Raw genomic sequence first — 27,453 nt, forward strand, 5'->3', positions numbered from 1 at the left:
GAGTCTCCTTGATTGCTGGCCTGGAGTAGGGATCCATCACATATTGTAGGCAGCTGGGTGGGATATCAATTGAACTTCAGTAGCTGGTGGGCAGTTGTCACAGAAGGTGTATGTACTTTCAGCAGCCAGAAGGTAAACATAAAGAGTTTCATTTTCACAACAGTTTTATTTATTTTTTATTAGATTAGTTTAGTCAGGGAAAGGAGGCAAGTATGTCAGCAGAGGATTACAGCAAGCTGACAAAGAAGCAGTTGGCCAAGGTGTGCGAAGCCAAAGGACTGATGCATGCCAGCCTGATGAAAGCGGAAATTCTTTCAGCCTTGGTCACAGCTGCAGCACAGACCAGCAAACCGCCAAACAGTCTGGTGATGGGGGTGTGCAGTCTTTAAAAACAGGACAGTTCATCTTTTCCTCAGAGGATTTAAAAATCCATCTGGAGTTAAAGAGACTTGAACTGGAGGCCAAACTTTTGGAAGTGGAATCAGTGGAGAGACTGTGATATTTAGAGGTTGAAGAGAATGAGACACTGTGGCGTTTGGAGGCTGAAGAAAAGGAGAAACAGTGCCAACATGAGAGGGATATACTGACTCTTTGGCAGGGTCATGGAGGTAATGGAGAAGGGAATAACCGAACCCCGGAAGCAGTAAAGGTCAGTACATTTCTTCTACAGTTTACAAAGGGTGATGATTTTGATAGTTTTATTCATATATTTGAAAGGGTATGTAAACTGGATAATATTGACCAATGGCTCTGAGTACGGTTTCTGAGCTATAACTGCTATTTCTAAATTGTCTGAAGAGGATTGTTTAAACTATGATAAAGTAAAACAATATTTACTAGAATGTTTTAAGTCAACACCTGAAGCTTACAGAAAAAGGTTTTGTGAGTATAGACACAAGGCAGATGAAAGTGTATGTGATTATATTGCTGAGTTAAGCACTTATGTTCATGGGTGAGTGGGTGTCAGGTCACCACTTGTGAAAGGATGGCAGACCTTTTGGTGAGGGAACAAGCCCTTAGCACTTTGCCTGAGGACATCAGAATCTGGTTGGTAGACCGGGAGTGTAACTCTGCAGATGAGCTTGGGAGAAAAGGGGATCTCTACTTAGTAAGCAGAGCATCACTGCACAAGAAGGGGATACCCAGTGCTGCACATGATTATAGAGGAACCCATGGTGGGCAGCCTAAACCACCCCAACAGAGTACACCAATAGCAGGGGAAGACACTAGTTTAGGTACACGATCAGGGTAAGGTTAGATGTTTTAAATGTAATGTCCACTAAGGCAAGGTGGGGAACAAAAGATGAAGGAGCCAGCAAGTGGGAATAACAGCATGCCAGTAGTAAGTTGTCTGGAGACAACAGGGGTACCAAATTATCACCGAAGTTTGTATCCTATCTTAGTGGATAGAAAACAGGCCACTGCTAAGAGAGACACAATGTCTGACATAACCATTATGAAGCCCTTAGTGGTTAAATTTGGAGCAGTACTTGATTGGGAAGTCCACACCAGTTACAGTTATAGGACAGATCCAAATACCTTTGGCCAGGGTTCACCTTGACTGGGAGGGTGGAAAAGGAAGCAAGCAGGTAGGTGTGTTTGAGGATATCCCTGCAAATGTCTTGATAGGGAATGATTTTGATAATGCAGTACCTTGTGTGCATGCAGTTACACACAATCAGGCTCGCATATTGTGATTTTGTTTTCTTTACACTGTTTTGCTTGTGTTCTGCCTTTAATTGTATATTAAAACTTGGAAATAGACCACAGCTGTATCTCTTGTGAGTCAGACAGAAATTAGAACAGGTCAATCAAGAAGTCACACAGAAGTTGGAACAGGTCATTTAAGGTTAATTATCTGTGAACTGAGGGGATGGAGCTAGGAACTAAACCTTCTATTTAAGGGCTAAAACAAAACATTTCAAAGCTTTACTGGAAAAGCTCACCCAGACTCTGCCACAGCTTGCTGTGAGGGAAAGGTAAGTTTGCTTTTGATTTCTTGTATTTTATATTACTTTATTGCATTTTTCTATTTTGTGTACTGTGATTTGTTTTCTTTATACTGTGTTTTACTTGTAGTCTGCTTTTAATTGCATTTTAAAACTTGGAAGGAGACCACCGCTGTGTCTCTTATGAGTCAGACAGAATTTTTTCCCATCCTCACATCCTGTTACTGTTGTGTTCTTAAACACGGGTCTACTTTAATTAAACAAAAGCAGAATCTGTCGAATACGAATCCGTTGACACATAAACAGCGAAAAGTGGAAACGTCGAACGCACTAAATAGCAAAATCGGAAATGTCGAATTGTCATAGTTGGCCCGTCTGCGGTATAGCTCCGTAAGGTAAGTGTGCAATAGTTACAGACCTTAGGGTTAGGGTGTGGGTTAAGGTAAGTGCACAGATAGGTAATGTATGTAAGGTTTAGTGTAGGGTTTTGTTAAGTGTATGTGTGTGGAATATTTACTTTGTGTGGGTATAGTTCTGTAGGGTAAGTGTGCGGTAGTTACGGACCTTAGGGTTAGGGAGGGGTTAAGGGTAGTGCATAGATAGTTGTGTATGTGGGGTTTAGTGTAGGGTTACAAGTGGGGTTTTAGTGCTTTAACTTAGGGTTAGTAGTAGGGTTTTGGTTAGTGTATGTATGTGTTTTTTGTTGTGTTTGCGTAGGTAGTATGTTACGGGCGGTGGGGTTGGCTGACTATTGCAGTTTCGATGTTTAAATTTTGCGGTTTCGTGTGTTCGACGTTATCGCATTTCGCTGTTTATTTGTTGACGGATTCATATTCGACGGATTCTGCTTTTGTTTAATTAAAGTAGACCCCTTAAACACAACTGTCTTTCTAGTTGCCTGCCCCTTATGTTAATTTGACCACATATCTCCTTCCCTCTCCCCTTTCACTGGCTGGTGTGAGTAAGCACAAAATTATTATTTTGTGAAATCACTCCACGTCAACTATTTAAATTTATTGGCCATCCCACTGTATTCCATAGTACCAGAATGCAAAAGTGCCCACCCCCTTTCAATCTATCTTGCTCTTTTGAAATTAGTGACTCTCCGCTTAGACTGCTAAGGTTAAGTTCCCTCCTTTAATATCTAACTGCTTAGTGCCCACTGCAGTGTTTAGGATATTAACCCATTTTTTTCATCTTACCTTTAAACATCTATTGCAAGACCACCAGTTATTGGAGAGCCCACATTCTGCCTCTCAGTAGTCATTTTAGGATTAGTGCATCTGCTTTCTCCTGCTGAGAGAATGAGCACAAGGACATTATTTCCTGGAGACTGCTAATTATGAGAAAGCCTAATAACTGCTTTATAGATGCAGCTTGGAATCTGTGCTTATATTCTGTTCCTGGAGAGAGAAGGAGAGTGCATTGATTCCTGTTTCTGGTTGGACAATGAGTGTCTGTGTTTAATGTTCCTGATTGGTCTGGTTGCTATTCAAGGCATCTACCAGGAAAAGGCTACAACAAGCCTACAAACCCTTTCATCAACTAGGACAAGACTGTGGATCACCAAACAAGATGTGGCTCACTTCTCAACTTGGGACTGGTGCTAACATTTTTTGCCTGGTGAGAGAAGAAGCAAACGAGCATTGTATCCCAACATAGTGAAGCTGTGGTGAGACCAGCATTAGTAGTACCCAGGCAGTACCCATTCATGCAACTCCCCTCTTTTCATCACTCTTGACAAGCTAATTCTTTGTTTTCAGTAAGTACTGCTTGATTTATTTCTAACTTCAGAATATCTGCCTAAATACTTCATCCTTAAATTTTCAGGGTCTATGTATTAAGTTTCCCCTCAAGTGTTTGGCATTGCTCTGTACAGACTCAGACACCTTGAGTGACATTTTTCCTGTAAAAGCACAATTGAAATTTCTCCAATACCCAGTTGCACAAAGGAAAACTAGTTTGCAGTGACAAGCACTGTCTATATAATTGCAAACTGGATACTCCTGACATTGATTGATATTCTCACTCAGCTGTCTAATCAATAAAAAAGGGTATGTTGCCAAGGATATGAACTTTTCCACTGTCTCCATTACCAGCTTTGTGGATATGGGCATCGTGAGGCAATGTAGAAATTGCCTCATGTTTACTGACAAACAGTTAATTCACAAACAAACCGATATGGTATGTGAGAGATGTATTTACACAATGTTACTGGAGCAAATCTCTCATATAAAAGTACTCCTAATGTCAATAGAGTTGTCAGTAGTACACATGCTGCACCCATCACATACAATTCAAAGCAGACATATCGATCCACATATGCTGAGGCACTTAAATGTAATCTTCCTAAACCACAAAAACTTCCTAGATGAAGTACACATAACAAATACCCCCAGCAACCCCAAATGCACTCTTTCAAAACAATAGCCACATCAAAACATAGAGCTACATCTCATGGAGCCTCTACCTCTAAGTCCATAAGGCAAATCACCACACACTCCAACATTCTAGTCATTGAAGACTCTATCATGAAACACAGTAACGTCTGTCTCACCAGGCTGAGTAAGGAGAAAGTTACAGTCAGTTGCTTATCAGGGACTAGGATCTGCCACATTAGGCATGCACTCAGGTCAGCGGAGCAGACGTGCCAATATGACTAAGTCTTAGACCATGTGGGAGTAAGTGACCTGAGATCTACCTCCCTAGACTATATGAAGAGAGGCATCATGGAGCTCTTGGAATATGTGTCTCAGGTTGGTATGAGCCTAGCACTGAGCAGCATTTTACCTTCTCCAAGGATGATGCCACAATACCAACAAAAGATGACTGACTTTAATAACTGGCTTAGTTTCTGGTGTTATTCTAAGGGGCTGCAATAATTGTCAGCATGGAAATAGATGGTCAACAGACTACGCTGCTTTGCCAGGGATGGTCTGCACCTCTCCCCACTAGGATTTTGAATGTTAGCTAAAACATTGTCATCCCCCATAGTGCCCTTTTTAGGCAATGCCAAACTGAAAGTACTTCTGACACAGCAAATAAAAAACAAGAAAATCTAAAGTTATTACTGCTGAATGCTAGGAGTCTAAACAAAAAACTCCACTACCTAGAAGCTCTCTTCACCCTAGAGAATACTGACATCTGTGCAGGGGTCTATATCACATTATCGAAATTCCAAAATATCGAACACCATAAGCTCGACCTTGGAATCTCAAAATGTGATATACTCGAACGCTCAGAACAGCAAATTTTTTCCAAGGGAAAAAATATGCTGTTCCGAGAAAACACACACAGCACAAGCACATCAAAATACATAATCCCCACATATACACTTCACAAAACCCTACACTAAACCGCACATACACTACTAGCTATCCACTGACCTTAACCCAACCCTAACCTTAAGGTCCCTAACTAACACACACCCATCTTACCTGCTCCCTAACCCTAAGATCCCTAACTAATGCACACTCACCTTACCTGTTCCCTAACCCTAAGGTCCCTAACGCACACTCACCTTACCCACTCCCTAACCCTAAGGTCCCTAGCTAACGCACACTCACCTTACCTGCTCCCTAACCCTAGGGTCCCTAACTATCGCACACTCCCCTTACCTGCTCCCTAACCCTAAGGTCCCTATCACACACTCACCTTACCTCGGTCCATTCGCACACTTACCTTAACCCAGTTCGTCACCTTTGCACCACAGTCGAGGAAATAATGAAGCTGCAGAAATGGCTCACCAAATACTTTCCCTAGGAAAATATTCGGTGTTCTGCAGTTTCGCTATTTCAAGCGCTCGCTGAATAAGGGTCGATATTAGAACATTCGTTGTTTTAACACTTCGATGTTCTAATATAGACCCCTGTGCAGTCACTGAGACATGGTTTAAAGCCACAGAGAAAAAGTCAACAGTGCAAGGTTATAATGCCTTTCACACATTTAGAACAGCTACTTCACAGGCAGGAACTAACAGTGGAGGTGTCTCTATGTACAATACATCAAAAATAAATATTCTTCAAGGCTGGTCAAACAGGACAATGCACTTGAGCTGCTCCATGTTTAAATCATCATAGGCAAAATCCAATACCAATTCATTGCAAGCTATAGGCCCCCCCTCTATGACCCAGGAAACCCATACCATGTATTTAAACTTATCAGAAATGCTAACCATCCAACCCAATACCATATTCATGGGTGACTTTAATTACCCCACTATTAATTTGGAATCCTATACAACACAAAACATACATGCACAGAGTTTCCTGGATTTTGTAAACACAAACTCCCTTGACTAGATACACCAACCAGAGGTGCACCCATACTGGATCTGGTCCTCACTAATATGGGAGAGTGTTGCACACCTCCTACTGTAATGTCTTCCCTGGTAAGGTCAGGCTACAAAATGGTCTCCTCTGAATTAAAAATAAAACCTGGACCCCCAGCTAAACCTGGAGTATTAAGGAACTACTCTAAGGCTAGCCTCCTGCTTTTAAGTGACAACCTGGCAAAAGCTCAAGCCCCCATAAACCCTGAGAACACTGATGCCTATGCAGAACTGTTCACAGATACCCTGTAGAAGCATGTTCACAGATGCATAGAGGCAGTTGCACCCACCAGAAAAATACAGAAATAACTCAAAAAAACAAGCCACCCTGGTGGAATCACAAAATCAATAGGCTGTACAACAGAAGGAAGAAAATGATGGCAAAAATTAGGAGGTGCAGCACCCAGTAGGATAAAAGCACTCTCATAACTCATGACTTCTTCAGATCTTGGATGACGAAAGCGCTTGACTGACTGCGTTACTACTGAGTCTCTCCTGTTGTGGAATTAAACATTTTTATTTGATACTATTGAGTCTGGTTCGTGGCTACTTGGAGTGGTGATTCTTTTTTTTCTTGGTGCATTTTTTTCCCACTCCTTACACCATTTTGTTGCACGCTCATAAAACTAAAAAAACAATTCAGAGGACAAATAAGGTCTAGCAAAACCAAATATGAGTTAAGTTTGGCCTCCCAGGCCAAGGACAACCACAAAGCATTCTTTAGCTATGCCCACAACCTCAAAGGCAATACACAATTGTGTGCAGAGTTCATTGTAAATGGAGCCACCTATACTGAGCCGGAAGATATAGCAAACCTCCTGGCTGATAAATTCATCTCCAGCTTTACCCCTCTCTCCCCCTCAACCTTCCCTCAGGAAATGCCATCAAATATAACTCCCCCTACTATCACTATAGAACAGGTCCTTAATGCTCTCTCTAAGACCAAGAATACTGCATTAATGGGCCCAGACAATATCCCAGGATGCCTTCTATCAGGGCCTCTAGAATTACTACCTAACTGTAACCTCCAAACAGGCTTCATACCTCATGAATGAAGAACAGAAATAGTCATCCCTCTACACAAAGGTGGGCCATCTACAGACACATAACTCTCACTAGTCTTATATGTAAAGCCATGGAAAGATTTATCATGGAGATGATCAACAAAGATATAGTAAACCTCCAGACACTGGAACCAACCCAGTTTGGTTTCGTCAAGGGCAGATCATGCCTACTCAAACTGGTAGACTTCTTTGAGAAGGCAATCAAAGCAATGGATGAGGGAAAAATGGTTCACACTGCCTACCTTGACCTGGCCAAGGCATTTGACACAATAGCCCACTCGGGCATTGCTGACAAACTCAAGAGGTTAGGTACAAACTTGTATGTCACCCAGTGGATAGCCAACTGGCTTACAGACAGAACCCAGAAAGTTAGAATTGGGGAGTCCACCTCTACAAAGAGGCCAGTCATGAGTGAAGTCCCTCAGGGATCAGTCGTTGGACCGCTCCTTTTTGGCATTTACTTCTCAGATTTCAAGGCCAAAGTTAGTAGTCTCTGGCTGACTAAATTTGCAGATGATTGCAAATTAGGAGTTGTCATTGAATCCCACACTGACACAAATGTTCTCCAGGAGGGGCTGACACAGACAAACAATGTGTCAGAGCCATGGACTAAAACTAAATGCCAAGAAATGCATAATAGTATCCTTTGAGAAGTCATCCATCCCTGGTAACTATCATATTGAAAACACACCTCTTAATGCTGACCCAGTAGTCAGGGGCTTAGGAACACACATAGAGAGCAATCTAGCCTTTGATCATTGCATGTCTACAGTAGTGAGGAAATCCTTCTATGTTGCACATCTTATAAACAAAGATATGGTATCTAAATCCAAGGAAGTCATTGTTGCACTGTATTCGGCATTCATCAGGCCTATTGTTGAGTACATTGCCCCCTTTGGTATGTATCTGACAGGCATTTCTAACAAATGGAATGTCCACAGAGGTTTCTCACTAAAAGAATACAGGTTGTAAGTAAAATGTCCTATGCAGACCGCCTCAAGGCCCTATCCCTATATTTTGTCTCCTACAGGCTTTTCAGGGGAGATCTATGCCTGGCATACAGGGCATTGTCAGACCCCACTCTGACGAGCCTCCTACATATCCACAAAACAAACAGCACCAGAATTACCTGTTCTAAAGACTTAAACCTTGCCTATGATATAAATAGGACCTGATGAAGAGACAGGTACGTACCCCAGAGATGACCCCATCTATAGAACAGGATCCCCATCCATGTGAGGCAGAGTTCCTCCCTAACCAAATTCAAGTGCAACTTCGACAACTGAATGGGGAACCAAAAATTCATCCTTAGATTGGTACCTATGCCTCTAATGGACACAGGCAACCTGTAAATGGTTCATCTCCCAGGCCCCTGCTTACACTTATCAAGGGTATCTAAACTTGTCAGAGATTTGGGATGCATGACTAAGCTTAAAAAGGCCCTTATAGTCATTAGCCTAGGAAACACATATGAACCTATGAACCTATGCACCTATGAGACAAACATGTGGGTCAGGTAGCCTGAGGAGACCCAGATCGACCCCACACCTGAAGCTAGGTCTGGTGAGGTGGCTATTTCAGGGGGGGAGCTACCTGTAGCAGTGACCTTGAAAGTGAGCCACAGATGCTGGTAGGTACTGATGTTCCCATGGACAGGGTGACTGCAAGGGCAGAGGTGACTGGTAGTACCCAGACTGACTGTGAGGTACCACTATCAGAAGAGACCGGGCTTTCAGTGGAAAGGGAGCTGAAAACAGTCACAAGGGAAGAATTGAGACAGGCTCAGCTTTCAGACCCTACATTACGAGGCTTGAGGGAGGTAGCTAAGGAGGCTCCTGATTCTCAAGGAAAAGTTAAGGGGAGACTGTATACTGGAACAAAGGGTTACTGTATAGAGAGTGGACCCCTGAGGTAATACAGAAGTTGGTGGTGCCTACAGCCTACCGTCTGGCACTTCTAGCTATAGCCCATGTTTTATATGGTGAGGAAATGCTGAGTCTTTTAATGAATTTTATTCTTATGTCTCAAAACACACTACCTTTTCTTAAATTTAAAAAGAACTTTGCAATAGATAAGATTGATTTCTTTGCCACCATTTTTAAAAATAATGAAGGTGCTCTACAGACTATGTTATATAAAAAAACTGTGAAACATAATTCATATTTACCTAGAGGTAGTATGCACCCACATTTTACATTCAACAATGTTGTGCAGAATCAAATGACTAGAGTTTCTAAGCTGAATACATTAGATAAGATGATGAGCACACAATTAGAGGATATGATGACTGATTTTAAAAATAGAGGTTATATGACTCATTACTTTCAGCTTATATCTGATAAGCAAAGGCATATTGTCGCAAAACTTATATTTTCTAATATAGGAGGTTTGTGATGTTTCAAACAGACCCAGATGCCTGTTGACATATAACAAAAATACAGTATTTGTTAAAAAGATTATATATAAATAATGGTATATTTTGCAAGATGTTCCTGAGCTATATCACATTAGCTCTCAAAGACCGAGCTTTGGTTTCAGGAAGAGTCCCACTTTGAAGCAACTTTTATCTTATAAAGAACAACCTCATACATCTATACTTTTTAAAACTATGAGAAAGGGTACATTTAGATGTGGGGATGTACATTTTGTACATATATTTATACTAAGAAAACTTATTCACCTTGTAAATGGCCATGGGTTTGAATTAAGGGCAGCTGGGAATTGTAACACTAAAAATATTGTTTACTTAGCTTTATGTGACTAGCGTGATGCCTATTATGTGGGAAAAACAATCAAAAGTTGAAACAATGGATAGGTAATCATCTCAGAAATGAAAATAAATATTCCCGCCAATGCTTTAGACGAACATATGATAGACAAAGGTTCTCACCATGATTTTAAATTTTGTATTACATGTATTACATGAATCATTGTGTGGGGGAAACATTATACGTACTACTGAAGTGGATGAACTGCATTGGATTTTACAATTAAAAGCACATGTACCCCAAGGACTGAATGGTTATATTTCCCTAAAACCCCCTTTAAGGCAGTTAAATAAGAAAGTATAATTGTTTTTAATATTTTTAATATATATATATATATATATATATATATATATATATATATATATATATGTGTGTGTGTGTGTGTGTGTGTTTTACATATATTTAATAATCTTTTTTATAAATACGTTTAACATATGTTCATTTTATGTATTTTTGTGTGCATATAGGCTTAAATGACTGAAGTTTTTTTTAAATTTATTGATTTATTTAATCGCATCACGTGATTGTTAGAGACATGTGAATTCAGAAATATTATTTAAGTTATACTGTTTGACGGTGGGGTGATTTGCCTGATGAAGTCACTTTCTCAAAAGTCTTTACTTGCAACTTATTAAATTCACTGGTTTTCATGGTTCTGTACTGGTTGTCGGATTTATTGTTTTACTACTGTTTTAAATCACTTTAATTTACTGTTTGGCTGCCTGATGTTTGGTTTTAGTTGTTCCTATACATCTCCAGGATAAATGAAAATGTAACCTTCAGCTTGGCATATTGCCAAACCATTGTTCCCTTCAGAATCTTATGCCTTAGAACTAGATTTCACCAATACCTGAATAGTTGTCTCCCAGCCGTATATATAGTTTTGTGATAATGCTCGCTATGCCACCTTTATACTTCTAATTTAACCTTATGATAGCTATGTAAAATTGTCTCTGAACATGCTTAATACCCCACTTCTTAACTATACTATTAACATTTGCTGTCCTATCGAGTTTCCTTCTCTCACTTCCATCTCCTGGAATTTCTAATCACTAATTACAAACACTATTATCTGTTTGACAAGTACAAGAATATACCTCCTTAAATGCTCAATGCCAACATCTATTAAATTCATAAGTAACTTTCTAGCTGTAATAGTTTCCTTTATTTCATATGAAAATAATCCATATAGCAAATGTATGTGTAATTGTTAATGTATATTACTTAATTTCTGTTCAAGTATACCACTGAATGCCTGTTTAAAAATGTTTGTAACATGCTGGAGCTTTTCTAACCTGGCCTCTGCTGAAAAGTTTTTTTTCCCAATAAACCCAATTGGACAAACCTTGTAAACAAAAACAAAATAAAAAGTAAAATAAAATTAAAAAATAAAAAAAAAGCAAAATGTGGACAGTAAGTTTCATTGTCCAGTGTTCCAAAAATATGGGCATAAACTGTTTCAATATAGATGCTTTTCAGTTTATCTTTAAAACACTATAGGGTCTCTTTTTTAACAGGGTGCTGGTTCCATGGGGCAGGTCCAAATATGGTCTAATCAAAGTAATTGCCTCAGTCTGATTTTTCCATCTTAGAATATACTTTTTCTTTTCTGATAGCAATTGTTGTTTACATGGGTGTAAGTGAGTTTAATAATGTTATACTATAAGTTGTTAAGAAGAATAGTTCTACACTGAACTGGTTGCTAGCTTACAGTTTTCAGCAGGTCACAGTGGTGTGCCTGGGCCTCTGTAATCAGTACAGATCGACATATTTTGTTTTTTACTGTCTATAATACGTACATTTGTGCTGGTGAGAAGGGCAATTATTGGCAAGCCATTCTTGATTTTTTGGAATTAGGACATTTCTAGCTCATGACTTATGAGCAACTGTGGATAACAAATTTGATAGCTAGTAACAAGGTCTTAACTAAACAAGGGCTTTTCTGACTATCAGTTCACTATATGTTTAAAATGTTTATTATAATGTTTAGAATTAGACCAAGATACTTCTATTGCACCACATTTGGAATAATATCATGAGGGTTTTTAAATACTATAGCTGGTAGATTGGAAAGCTTTTCTGTGGAAGTAAACACCATAGCTCCTGATTTTTGAGCATTGAAAGTTGTGTTAGTTTGTTTTTTCCAGAGGAAGATTTTTTCCTCCCTACCTCTTCTCTTTGCATCTCTCATGCTTCCTCCACTTTTTACTCCTCTTCCCTCTGCATGCCTCTTTTACCATTTCTCTGTCTTGTCCTCACGGTATCCTTTCCTTCAACTATTAACACTCACCTCTTATAGTGTCTTCATACTTCTATATATAACAATAAATTGCTGTCTATGTAGCATAAAACATCTCATTCATTATAACTACATCTTATCCAGAAAGCTCAGCTACACACGATTCAAAATTTTAATCCATGTTTGGCATTGTAAACTGCTTCTTGAACTAAATGTTGTAGCACATTCTTGCTTCTGTAAACATTATATGTTTAGCACATCCTTTTATCTGTAAATATGATTTGCTCATTTCCTATGTGATCCTATATGCCACTTCTATGGAACAAGCTTCCAATTCATGTGAAACAGAGCCTCTCCATGACCTTCTTCAAATGCAACCTTGATCAATGTATGGGTGACCGCAATTTCACTCCTGGGGTGGTACCCATGTACCCTACTGGACAGAGGAAGTTGGTATTAACTACTATAGACCTTTACTTCTACAAACTTCACTTACCTAACCACTGACAATTGGGGAAACTCGGAATAAAAATGGCTAGGCTTGTAAGTGCTCTAAGGCTGTTAGCCTAGTAACCTCCTATGGACCTATGAACCTATTCACCCCAGTAAACCAATATAAATCAATAAAAAAAAATAATGTATTTTTTGTTGAAAGGTATCCCCTTTCATCTGTTTCAATAAAGTGAATCTCATCTGAACGCATGAGTATGTTGAGACAAGCACAACCATATATCACACATACATTAATGTCCACATGATCCTTGTGGTATACCACTTTTGAAATGACCAACTTCTGATACAGAAGCATCCACAAAAACTTGGAAAGTTTCATTGTCTATGTAGTTATTAAACCATGTACATGAACCTATTCCACAGTGAAGCTAATTAAAGTTATTCAGTAGTAGGGTCTGTGTGAGTAACTGTTTCAAATGCTCTAGTCATGTAAATTAGTCATAAACCTTACATCTACTGCTTATGGGAACACGCTCTGGCCCTCTATGACAGAGAAGTGGCTACAATATATTAAAAAGTGAATGAAAACATGAATGAAATCATAATGTACTCACCAGTTTGCAGGTGATACTGAACTATCTTAATCATCTGTTTTAACATCAGTACTTCTTTTCACATGAATAAGGAGAATGTTTCTGCTGTTCTGGTGTATCATGACCTTGTGGAGGCAGAACTCTGCCCCAACTTATGCTTGTCAAACAATTTCTTCACAAAATCTGTATCTCTACCTTAGTGTGGAATCTTTCTCTTATTCATATTTGGATATTCATATATCATATCTGGAGCATTTCTCCCCGGGCCTCCGCTGAAAACAGGCTCTGTGGAACCTAGTCAGACTTTCCCGGTCAACAAATGATAAATAAATAAAAATAAAAAAATAAATAAAATATTCAAGCTTTTTCAGGCTTGCCTTGTGGATAGCTAACTGTAATATATTTTGCCACTAACTGGCCACCAACCCTTTGGCTATTGCTCTCAGAGGTCATTCCACTGGAGGCATGGTTGCTTTCAGTGTCTGTTTAAGAATGTTTTTGGTGCAGACACATGTGCCAAAGCCCTTTAATCAGTGGTTTAAAGCTTTATCAAGCATTACTGTTTGGATCATAAGTCCATCTATCCTTTGCTTAGCTGTGCTTTTGGATGCAGCTTTCTTCTGGCTTATGCCACTCAGAGGTTTAAATATTTACTGCTTAGAATGACCAAACCCAACAGTTAATCTCTACAGATGGTTTTGAAAGTCAAATATGAGTCACCATATCAGGTGTTTAGCAAGAAGGTCATCAACGGTCATCTACAGTTTGTGTTTATTACCTATCTGCCACATCCTGACTCTGGATGTCCTCTCCAGCTAACATTAGCAGGTGAATGTCATTTTAACTTGGATAAATATCAGACTTTATTTTCTTGCTTATTTTGACTTTTCAGGTGTACTCCATCTGTTGTTGTGGATGATCTGGGGAGTATAGGGTGAGCTGCCCTTCTAAACTGCTGTTACATCATAATGTGCACAAGTGGAAGGAATGCATAATCATAATAGCTAGAGATTTCAAGAACTGTAGCAAGTTAGGAATATCAGAGCAGAAAACCTCAGCTGATAACCACTGTAGAGATTAACTGCTACAGTGATTACACATCTGTTGTATTCCAAGCTGAACACTGCAAATACTGTCTTACTGCATGCATGAATTTAAGAGAGGAGGTAGTACAGAAAATCAGTTCGGGCAGTGTGGAAAGTTATCTCATCAGTCAACATAAAAACAAAGCAGAAATGCTGGAATGTTAAACCATCTGATGTGTGCTTGTTTTCTCAGTCCTTGTAAGCTTGTTTCATGTACTGAAAATCATTTGGATTACCCTTTTTAGGACAATTAATTATTTTTTTTTGTTCTTGACCAGAAATATATGGAATATATGTCTTGGGCTTTGCTCTAGAGGTGAATTTCTTACTACATTATTTCTGAACAGAAAATAATCTCATAGTTATGAATAAGGAACTGATCATAGTGGTATTACATCATACGCTGGTGCAGAAGTGTAGCACCCAGATATTTATAGGTAAAGTAAGTAGTACAGTAGCAACAAGGTAATCGGGGCAGTTAAGGAATAAGGTATCTCAAATCAGAGGCATACTGCATCACATTGTCTTTTCCATTGATAGAATATTAATTGTGCATTGTTTATGTACAATTAGTATACTGCTACATTATTTTTCTTCTACATGTTTATTACATATGCAATGACATCTCAAAGTGCACAGTAATATGTTGTTGTAATGCCAGTGAATTCCTACAAGGTTTTTAAAATTGATGCGCAAACTGTCTTGGTTTCCACTGTGAAAGAAGAAAAATGCAGCAGAACAATTTACCCAGTAAATTTTGAAATAAATAAATAAGGCTCTATATCGATAAGGATGCAGAAACGGTTATTAAACAAATCTTCAGATGTTCAGCATTAAGCACTTCTGAGTAGAAGATACTTTAGATAACAATGTAGAAGCAATGGGCATGGTAAGGCCTAACTAAACATATATCAAGATCTCAAAGCACAATATACCTTCATGTACTTACAAAGTTAAGGCACTTTAGGGATCACGTTTCTAGAATATAGCCTTACTGTACACCCATCAGTTCCACGTGTCAAGTCTTAGCAACTAACCATAACTGGGGTTGCATTGGAGTATTCCATTTTATAACTGCTTTAGGACTGAAAATCTTGCAAAGAAATAGGCAAGTCTGCAGCAATCTAACATTAGTAAACACAGACACATTAAAATGCTTCTGCTTCATTAGATGTTTCAAAAATACCCTTTAATAGATGTCTTGCATAGTAGATTTGGCAGTCTGTACTGTTTACATTTGTTAGTTACATTTACATTTCTACCTGTTCCATGCAATCTGGAGTCAGTGAGAAACACCTTCTAAATTAAACTTGACTTTTCAGATTTATGCCACATAACCCTCATAGTCTCTCTGCTTACTGATGCTGTTAACCACTTGAAATGAAAATGCGGAAAGATTTCATTATCTTTGCTTTACAGGCAGTGAAAATGATGACTCACTCTCTCACAGGAAGTGATTAAATATTACCACACAAACAGATAACAGGATCAGTATTTATCCTAGTTTAGTGTATAGTCTCCTTTCTGACCATTTCTTCCTAGGGCAATTGAGAGGTCTTCATTCTTGTAATAATCTGCACCCTGTTTGCATATAAATCTGGAAAGGAAGTCTCTCTGTAAATGAAAAATACATTACTTCACCTGTGTTCTGAGGGTAGAGTGGAACTGAAGCACAGAAAGGCATGCACCGGTACTTTGGAATTACTGCAATGGAAGAACTTCCATCGCAAAAGGGGAGAAAAGTGGAATGTGGGACAAATGAAGAAAAAAAATGAAGGAATGATGATCAAGTGAAAATAGTAAGGAGGCATGGGGGACAGCAAGTGGGAACACGAAGAAGAAACTGCCAAAATATATGAAGAAAGAAACAAAAGAGAAGGAAAACATCTGACTAAAACAAAATGATGATACTAAAAAGGCAAAATAATAGGTAATAATAACTGCACTCAAGGATTTCATTGCAGAATTGCAGTAACTCATTGAGCAAAACAGTATTTATATGAAAGAAGAACCAGGAAATTAAATTTTGTGGATACATTTCCATTTTTAGGATGCAAAAATGACAGATATGAAGATTACTAAAATGGTCACTATATCTGTTATATACTGCTAAGCCTCAGAATTCATTCAAATTGCTTTGATGCAGTTTTCACAAGTCACATATGGCAGTTACAATTTACTGAAAAAAGCTAATACAATGGAACTTCAACCATTTTGTTTCTGCAGCTCTTCCTAGTTGATTTAGTGTGTTTATATTTTCTGTATAAGTTCATTTTAAAGTATTAACAAATGCATACTACTATTCTTATCTTTCAAAATTATAGAAATGAGAAACAAACTGCTTTTCAAAGTATCATATGGTATGTGCATGGGAGAGGCTGCAGCAGAAAAGGATACAGAGTACACATAGTGAATACATGAGCTTTAGAGCCACAGGACACAGAACAGAAAAAGATTTGGTTATAATAATTCACGGGTCTACTTGACATTATCGCATGCTGAAAATATTGAACGGCAATAATGTCATAAATGCTGTACATCGAAAGTGTTGTTGCGGGATCATGGTGCAGTGGGGATGAGAAAATTTGCTCTTTCCTCACTGTAGTGCGATCTCAGAGTTGGTATATATAATTAGCGGGGGGGCACAACCCCCCCCAAGAACAGTTTCAATGTACGGCATTTTCAATGTTTTTGCCGTTCGATATTGTCATCTTTCGACAAGATAATTAGATGCCAATTCACATAGAGGTATGTATAGCAGATACATATGACAGTGAGTTCAAAATCTTCTTAAAGCAACCTCATGCCCTTAAAAAGGGAATATATGCATCTAATTAGAACTTATAGTCTATTACCTAGTAAAAAGTCAGCATTTTATTTGATTTCATTTGTAGGTTGAAACTACAGACAATGCTTAGGATCACTGACTGATGAGGGAAGTAATTAAAAAAACTGTCACACAGTAGCTGAAGACTATTTCAGACAAGTTACATGCATTTTATGGTGCTACCCAAGGAAATTGTTTGGAGCCAGATTAAATGAGGGTAGCAAAAGACAGGCTGTGTCTTCAGATCCATATGTGCTCTCTTTTCAGGCAGAAACATCAGCTCATGCACAACTTGCTTACGCCTATATTACATACGAAATATTGTTATTTTAAAACAGCACAGTAAACATAAATGATTTACTGTGCTTGTTATGTAAGGAAAGAACTTTTTTATTAGTTTAAGTTATGGTATTCAATATCCAACAAACTCTGTTTGGTTCTAAGATAACATATTCTGTAATTACATATCCCAGTATTTGCTGTAATTGACATATGTATAGCAGGTAACAACTGGCAACTTCAACAACTTGCAATGCACACTTACAGTTTTGTTAATCATTAATTTTGCAACTGCTTCTCAACATTTTAGAATTTCATGTCATATTTAAAGATGTCCAGTCTTACAAGAAGAAAGTAGAAGACTTTTTCTGCTAAAAAAGTAGAAGGCTTTACCAACTATCCTTATCTGAGCCCAACAGCAGCATTCAATAAAAATGTGTATAAACTATTCAGCCAGTGTCACAGGTTGGTGAGTCTTTCAGTATACTGTTTACTGCTCATCTTTCCTTTCTATGGGATTCTGGGATTTACACCATCAGAATATTTCAACATTGAACCAAGTTTAACATGATGCAATCAAACAGACTATAGCAAAGAAAAGGGAGAACAAGTTATCCACAGAAAGCACAAAAAAGAAACTAGTTCCCGCTGGAATGGGGACTTGAGCTAACTGTATCCCTTTAAGTGATTACCATTTAAGCAGAATATAACTGAGCCCTGCATCTTGGGGGTTATACTTTTATCACTGCGCTGCTGTCTTCCATTATTTCCATTTGTTTTTTTCCTGCAATGAATTCTCCTTCAAACTTCTTGTACTCGGAGCTACATGCACTGAGTTAGCTCTTTCATTTTCTGAGTTCTTCTGAGGCAGATTGCTACTTGCAATCTTCCTTAAGAAGCTACAGCCACACAAGGATCTGTTACATCCACTAAAAATAAGGGAGAAAACAGTCCAATTTGCTGAAAGGTTTGATGAGTTTTTTACCTTTACCTGAGACAATAAGCTCAGTGCTTAATGTGCTTGACATATGACAAATGAGAACATTTTGGAATTACTTTAACTGTCACAGACTTGCAATGGTACATTATTACTGCAACGTGGCCAAAGAAAGAAATATAACATCCAAGAAGCCCCTTTTACTGCTCCTTTACCCGATCAGGGCTTTTATACACAATTGTGAAAGCTGCTGGGTCATGTCATAAAGTACAATGGCAAAGCAATCAGCCACATGTGTATGGCCTTTCAGACTGATGTAGGGTACTGATAAAGTGCATGTCACTCTATAAAGCTGTGTCAAATCCATGAATGCACCCTCAACACATTATCTACTGGGTCTTTTAATGCCAACCGGAAACGTACTGGCACATGATATTACAGCTTGCTTTCCATGAATTACTAGAAAGTGTAAAGCAAACCATAGTTTTTCAGACATGTGGTGTCTGACCTAATCTACAGCTGGAGTCTGTCACAACTTCCTCTTTTTTACTACACTAAAGAAGATATGTTGATTGCCAAAATTACAAATATTCAGTCCCTTGTGGTTATTTAAGTTTTACATACTCAAAAAACGCACTCTTTGTAAGCAGATTTCAGCTGTAGAAACTTCATGGATATACATGTAAGAGAAGGGGCATTAGACAGGGGCAACAGAAAAGAATCATAATAAATAAATAAATATTACTAAGCTAAAGCAATAGTAAACAAAATAAAAGGAAGTGAGTAGCAAACCGGTAATTTAAATTAACTAGCTCTTGCCTCTTCAGCTGCACAGCAGTATAACAGAAAATATCAGTTGGTTCCAAAGATATCTTCTGTTTCAGCAGAACCTATTAGAACAAAGGCATTGCTCATAACAGAATATGACAGATAAACTGGACTCCACACAACATTTACTCCATTACTTTGTTTTCTTTGTTGACATGGGACTGAGTTTCACTAACCGTTTTACTTCAAAAGCAGTATGTTTTTGCTCTTTAGATAGTGAAGAGACAGAGATTATAATCACCAGGACATTCTCTGTTATACCACTGTCACAAACAGTCACTTTCATCAAACAAGCCTTAGTGGGTTATTTTTCAAGCAATATCCACTAAAAATTAAATCTGAAGAATTGTTTTTAAGAGCTGCAGACATACCTGTACACCTAATAAACTTACATATTGTTTTATTCGTTTTTTTATTCACAAATCCAACATGCATCTAACCCTTGCATTTACACTCATTTATTGTCATGTGAGGTGCTACCACACAAAAGTCTTCACAATCATCACTGGAAGGTTATTCCAACAGTTAACCTCACATCCCAGCAACATTCATTTCTGTTCTTAACAACTTTGCAAACAACAATTCACTGCCCGAATATGATGTCAAATATGTTGATTTTCTCCTGTTACTCTCTGCAGTGTGACTTGTAGTTCAATTTGCTCTAAAAGGTCTAGGTAACATATAATAATCTTTCACCCCTGACCTTCACCAAATAAAACAGAAACAAGCTTGAAGAATCTGATGGCAACAGCAGTTAGACACTTTTTCAGCTTCTCACAATCAGTTGACTAATGTGAAGTTGAGAAAAGAAGTACTACTTGACTCAATTGTCAAGGAACTGGAAAAAAACAGAGGAAAAGGTGAGCTGGAACCATAAAAAAATGAAAGCAAAATTGTATTAAAAATGTGATAGTGAAAGGCAAGAAAATGTAAGACAGGCAAAGAAACAAGGAAACTGGGGGAGAGACAAGAAACAAATAAGTTTTTACAGGAAAAATAGTATAAAATCAATAAAATATAAGCATCTGAATTTTCTGATGTTCTTCTGAAGTGTACATAATGAGTATTGTTTCAGGACATCCAAGATGTTCTTAAAAATTGCTATGTTGTGAACTGGCAGAAGCAACATTGATAAATCCAGTATGATACAACAGTAGGTAAGTACATAGTCAGAAAAGACCTTGACTTTTTCAGAAGCTAATCAACACAGTACTCATAAACTGTTTCTTCGTCTAACATCGGGTGCCTGTCTCAGACATACGGTTATTCAGGATATGATAATGTACTGAATTTAGGAACTAGTACTCTTACTTCAGACAGTGATAGATGAGAGAGTTCTCACTTATTGTACTGAAAATGTAGCAGTTTTGATTACCCGCGGCCTAAAATTTATAACAAAAAACAATACAGCACCTTCCATTTGCAGACAGAAGCCAGGATATTCCTGAGTTGCAGCACTGTTAAGCCTGTCTTATGAAAGAGCAGTAGCTTTACATGTAGTTTTAAATTAATGACAAAACATCTTATGCTCATACAAGAGAGTCAGTGATACTAGTACAGAGTAGTGTATGACATGGTACCACCCATCCTCAGATATCAGCCAATGACTACCCAGCTGGTCGAACATGGCCTCACCCATTCACAGTTATTAGCATCTGACAGCTTGAGCACAGTGCTTAATAACTACATATGTGATAACAGCTAGATACCAAGTATTCTGAGCTAAATAGCACTGAAATCACTCAAAAGACAGGGCTTATGGCAGTTCTGAGGAGCGTGCTGACAGTACTTCAACAGCACAACCAAGCTACAAAGAGCAGTTGATGACATATCAGAGTGAGTGCTGATTACAAAATGGCTCATGCATATATACAGCAAAAAGAAAACAATAGCTTCAAGCATAGTGTTGAAGGTGTATAATGCAGCCCAGCTAGTTTACCAGCAGCTTAAAGCAAGACCCTGTCAGTAATGCAGTGTACATAACAACATAAAGTCAAAACAAAGTGTTTAGGCCTTTATCTTGGCCAACTGTTTTATAAGCACAAATGGACTGATATGGCTTGATAGTGTAGGAGTTTCCTACTCATTTTTATGTCAAGGCTAAAACAATGACTTCATCAATCTGTAAACAGCAACTGATGATAACTTCAGGTATAGCAGCAAGAATTTCTGATTATCATCGAAAAAAAAAATGTATCAGCAAACTCAAAGAAGCAATGTGAGAGCATACCCACTGACATCAACTTGGAGATGAACATACTTACGTTAGTGACCAGGTCGTAATCATGGGTGCACCAGATTCAGAGATGTGCACACACTAACAAAGAAAGTAGGTGCAGCACGCCACTTACCCACAGATCAGTGGCTGAGAAACCCGAGGTAATCAGCTCCACTAAGAAAAGGGAACTGTGAAGAACAATGTAAAAGCTTTCTGAGTACAGCACCTGTACAATGTAGGAATGGGTCTATCTTAATCAGAAAGCAGTTATTCAGTGGCTACACAACACTGACATGAATAACCTGCAAATGAGCAAGTTAGTTCCCCTCACCCCTCCCATCCGATGACATCACAATTCAGCTTCTACTTTGCAAGCCTGGAGCTCTGTACACTGTTCACACATGTCTATTAAGCAGTTTTAGGCCTCTTTCCTTCATGAAGCATATGCCTCCACCTTAAAATAGGGTTCAGGTAATAAACATACATGATTTGCATAAATACTGTTTAACTTTAAAGCTTCATCATTAAAAAATAATTCTGCCACAGTACTAGTTATATATTACTCTTCTAAGACTTGTAGGAGGGTCTTTTGTTTTTGGCTTTTCACGTTTGTTAGCTTATGTGTCTGCCCCACATAAAGGAAGAAGTAATTGGGATCAAGCAAATTCTTCTTTTTTTCTGAAATACATTGGTTTTGGGTGAAATAATGACCTGTTGCACATTAATAATACTGACAATAAAGACCAGTATGCCTTTGAAAAGCATCAATTTCAATTAATAAGACACAATGTTGGAAAATCTGAGAAAAAAGCATCATGTCTAGAATATTTTTAAAAACACTTAATGTGATTTTATGACTCTTAAGGGAAATAGGAAAGGAATTAATTAACATCTTCTACAAAACTTAAAATGGTGCAAGCGTATGTGTGAAACCGACCCCTCTTTTTTCTTGGAAAACGTATTAAACAAAACAGAAAAGGAAAGCAGATATAGAATTGAAAAAGCTTATTTCTGAACTCCAGTACATAATTTTGTGCATTTTTAAAAACAGTGGTAATTCACAGTTCACATGACATTTTCCATCCTTTTTTTTGCATAGTCCTTTGAAACTTCAGTCTTGCCAACTCAACACTCAAAGGGTTAATAAACCACGTTTTCTTAGACAAATAAGACATAAGCACATCCACCCAGAAATCTCAGGAGCTACTAATTAGGGTTTTCTGTAGCGGTTCTTTGGTGCTTCCCCACAACCAGTAGTTTCACAAGAGGGAAAGATGGGTTTCTTTTTTAAACCAATGCCACCAAGCAAATCAGGAAGTTCATTTGTAATGGCTCGTTCGATCTTTTCTAATAAGCAGCCTCCCATGTAGGAACATTGCTGAGAAAGGAGCTTGAAATTTCCAATTGGATTGATGCCAAAGAAATCCCTGTAGGCATCAGGATTGGGAAGGTCAAACTTGCTAACATTTGTCTTTGCTAGGATAGATTTGAAAATGAAGAACTTGTCAGGCTCATCCAAAATCTCCTTGAAGACTAATTCTGGATCACTAAAGAAAGTCATTTTTTCTTTGAAGGTCTGCACATACCGGTCAACAAGAAGAGCGTGGATACGGACTCTAATGGCATGCTGACGGATAAAAGCAATCTTGTTCTCTAGTCGATTTTCTATAACTTGGTTAAGGTCTTCCAAGAGGGAGATCTCTTCTTTGAGAAACAAGTCCTTATGGGTGTCAGGCTGGTATTCCAAGGGCCAAAAGGAGCTGACGTAGACTCTAGGAGGTTCAGTGACATTGATTAGGGGTGCCAAGCTCCAGAAAAGAGCTCCATAGACCCTCATCAAGTCTTGAGTAGCCAGGCTGTCAGCTTTGTTGAGGATGATTCTGATTTGAGACTCACGTCCCTTAAGCTGACGGAAAAGCATTTCAAGCTCCAAGCCCACATCCAGTTTGGTAGGGTCAAACACGACAAAGATAAGGTCAGCTCTGTCAATGAACCACTGGCAGACATCATTGAAGGGGTAGCCTTTGGGGAGACAAAAAGAAGAAGAAAAGAAAGAAAATGAATGAAAAATGGAAAATGAAAACTGAAGTCCCTGCAATATCACTAACTGCAAGGCATCAGATTTAAGAACAAAGAAAAAACATTTTAAGATCACCTTCTTTTTACACTGTGACATTTTTTCCCTGACATTTATGCAAGATAATTTGACTAGGACTGACTAAACATAGGAAATACTTCGAGCACCAGTATAGAATAAATACACTTGTGTCTGATTTCCACTATGAAACCAGTCCCTACTCACCCAAGAAGAGTCTAAAAAGTTAAGCAACAAATACTGAAAAAGAAAACTGATTACATCAGCCAAAGAGCATATCTCTGATATCAACAATAACTATTTCTGTAATCCTGTTGCTAAACTATTCTAAAATGTAAAATGTTAATAAATGTATACTATTGTTTTAGTATGTCCTTTATTATATGTTTAGATAACTTGTGGAAGATTACATTTTAAAATAGTTTGCATGTAAGAAAGAAACATCAGTACATTGCAGTTTAGCATGAAGAATATTTCAATGATTTCTTTATCTGAAAGACAGAGGTTAGCATACAAATGCAACAACAGAATGCATTTCTGTAGTTGTAACATTTGATAAGAAAATTAGATTTATGGTATTTCATTCAACCTCATTACACACAGGATGGTAAAGGTAAGGCAGTATATGTAGAGAAGATGGCTACCAAATCCAGGACAATCCAAAGCAGCAGAGACAAAAAGCAAACTTGTAAAACATAAATGATGTTAGCTGCCAGAAGGAGAAGCTGCAAGGTTCTTGCAAAAACTTATATTATCCACAAATAAGCGGTTTTGTATATTTTTAATATACAAGAGTACATATTTGGCACGACTTGGGCACAGTTTCTCACCTTTTACTGCAGATACCTTGATGACATCTGCCTTATTTGGAAAGGCACTGAGGACCAGTTATCGGCCTTCCTGCAACACATCAACAACACTACGGAGTTCTTGACCTTCACACACAATATTAGCCATGAAGAATTGCACTACCTTGACGTCACTATTCACAGGGACCCTCAATCTTTGGAATTATATTCCAAGGTTTACAGGAAACCCACTTTCTCTAACTCTCTACTACACTATGAGAGTCAGCACCCGCTTCATCAAAAGAAAGGTATAATAAAGGGACAACTTATAAGAGCATCAAGAATGTGTAGCAGACCTTCGGACTTCTTAGAGGAGATCCAGAATCTACACCGTATGTTCATTGAAAGAGGTTACCCTGTCAACTTGCTCAATTCTCTAACGGATGAAATTCTAACCAAAAGAGACACTTTATAACCTCCACTGTTTGGACGTACACAAGTGCAGATTCCCAACCTCACACAACAACAAAACAAAGAGAAGGATGGCAACTTCATCTACACCTTTTCTGACAACTCCGAACAAATTGAAACCATTGTTTCCAAATATTGGTTTGTGCTGGCCGGAAATGATGACTTCAGGAACATTATTCCAGCCAAGCCCAATTTTGTTAGGAAGAGGGGGCAAAACCTCAAAGAAATCTTTGAGAAGAAACTTACAACAACTACTCACAACCCACAACACAACAAAGGCACCTTCAAATGTGGTGCCTGCAAGCAGTGTCCTCTTATCACAAACAAATCTCACATTTACCTAAAATCTAGACACACTCACATCAGATCTCCTGGCCACTTTTCATGTGCAACTAAAGGAGTGGTCTACATTGGGCTCTGCATCACCTGTGGTGCCTTTTATATAGGTAAAACAGAGAGAGAATTCAGGAAAAGGTTGTACGAGCACATTTATGACATTGAAAAGAAAAAGGAAAGTAATGCCTTTTTCAAACATTCACTCACATGTCATAATTACAAACTCTCTTTCATGATTCTTGAGCAAGTGAACCCCAGTACTAGAGGAGGTGACTGGGAATCAACCCTGGAATACAGGGAGCTGATTTGGCAGCTCAGGTTAGATGCAGGTAGGCCTCCAGGGCTAAATGGTACACTTAGCATAGGCTCAGTGTTGAAGCTCAGAAGAGCCAGGCTGTAACATGTTTTTCTACAACATTACCACCTTATACCCCACTTTACACACATTTTATATACATCTTACAACCCATCAATTGCATGCCATTTACTTGTATTCTGATATCATTCTTATATGATTAACAAGAATGTAATATACACATTTTTAGCCTACTCTATATTGCTGATTTTAAATCCATTTGGTTTGTATATAATCCCCATTTTTATTTCTATTTTTATTTTCATTCCTACTTTCACTTACATTTTTAACACTGCTTTTTCTTTTCATTGAACAATTCATGTATGTAATTTTATAATGGTACCAACACGGTACATTAGTTATGCATCATGTTACAAGCAGTGTGGATTTCAAACATTTTTTATGTACACTTGATTGAGTTGTTTATTTATTTGCTCATGACACTTCTAATTGATTTCTTTAATGAGACCCAGCTGCAATTAAGCATGTGATCAACTAAGATTCTTATTTAAACAGTAGCTTCTTTTGAAAGAAACTGTTTTTGACTTGATAAAGCTTGGTATTACCCAAGCGAAAGCGCTTGTCTTATATTGCTGTTTCTCACTTTGTTAACCCTTGGATTTTATCATCTAACAGTCGAATAAAGGAATTGCCTTTTTATCGAATTATTGTCTTCATTTGACGGTCTTGGAGTTTCTTCCTGGTTGTGTGTGATTTACATTTGGTTTTCCGTGGCTTTGCTCTACACCATGACCGCTGCAGTGGAGACGTTCGATCCTGCGGTTACACCGCACTTGCTTCAGGACGTAGGCAATCAACTTCCGGTTTCACGTACCGAATTCAACGAGGTTCTAAACATGCTAGCTGAACTAAAAGGGCTGCTGCATGCACAACAAAACGCCAACACTAATGCCAACAACTCTGCATCCTCGGCTGATACTCAGGCCAACAAAACGCACTCATTGGACTTGCATGGCAAAAGAACGATTTTGGATACCACAACGCATGTAGACGCGGATGCCCACAACAACGCCTCCAGCACCAAGTCCACCAACTCTACTCGTTCGAAACGAGGGAAGGAGAAACCCAAGGATTTTAATTTCACTGACTGGGCTAACAAACCCTTCAATTTTCAAAAAGGTACTGTTCGTTCCAATAATTCCACTTCAATTGAAGGGGATTTTGATGACTTTAAAAACAAATTGTATGGGTTGAGAAGCAACCAAATGGAAATAGACTACTTGTATGAATGTGTTAATGTTAAACGTATTCCGAAGGGTTTACGGTTTTAAATTTCCAAATTACGTTAAACATGGCACTGCACAATACAGACAAATGTGTGACATATTTGACAAGGCAGGGATTGAAATTATGAAGCTAATGATTGCAGAATATGAAAGTAAAGCTAACATGTTAAACACTGAACTGAATGCTTTACATCAGTTGGTTGTTTCTGACAACCATTTCTCCACGGTCAAACACGAATATGATAAGGTGTTTGATGATGTTGATTCATTTTGTAATAAGATTATGAATCGAAAAATAAGAAAGCTTGAGAGGGATTTACATGAATATAGGAATGATTTAGCATATCCCTGTCATAACAAATTTTCTAAAACTGCTAGATTAACTAGTACCCCTGGCAATGATGGAGATGATGTTTTTCAGCCAGACACCCACCATGCTCCACGTAGGAGTGAGCGTTTGGCTGAAAAAGACAAAAGGCAACGTGAGCAGGATTTTCCCATACACCCCGGGAGGCCCGGGGCATGGGGTCCCAAACCACAGAGGACAGGGTGGAGGTGGACGAACAAACAATATTAGAGAATATTTCTCAA

General features: G+C 38.3%; 1 protein-coding gene across 2 annotated transcripts in view; it reads right to left on the minus strand.

The window, feature by feature from the left end:
- Positions 1 to 22,776: 22,776 nt before the first annotated feature.
- Positions 22,777 to 27,453, minus strand: part of SRL (sarcalumenin) — a 432,041-nt gene continuing 427,364 nt past the window's right edge. For both annotated transcript variants that reach the window (XM_044089336.1, XM_044089335.1), the window contains one exon: positions 22,777 to 23,592. In XM_044089336.1, the coding sequence (XP_043945271.1) occupies positions 22,781 to 23,592 (812 nt within the window). In that variant the 3' untranslated portion in view covers positions 22,777 to 22,780. The remainder of the gene's footprint in view (positions 23,593 to 27,453) is intronic.

This window comes from Protopterus annectens, chromosome 12.part0 (assembly GCF_019279795.1).
Source record: "Protopterus annectens isolate FY-2018-M chromosome 12.part0, PAN1.0, whole genome shotgun sequence".
In the NCBI taxonomy this organism is placed as follows: Eukaryota; Metazoa; Chordata; order Ceratodontiformes; family Protopteridae; genus Protopterus; species Protopterus annectens.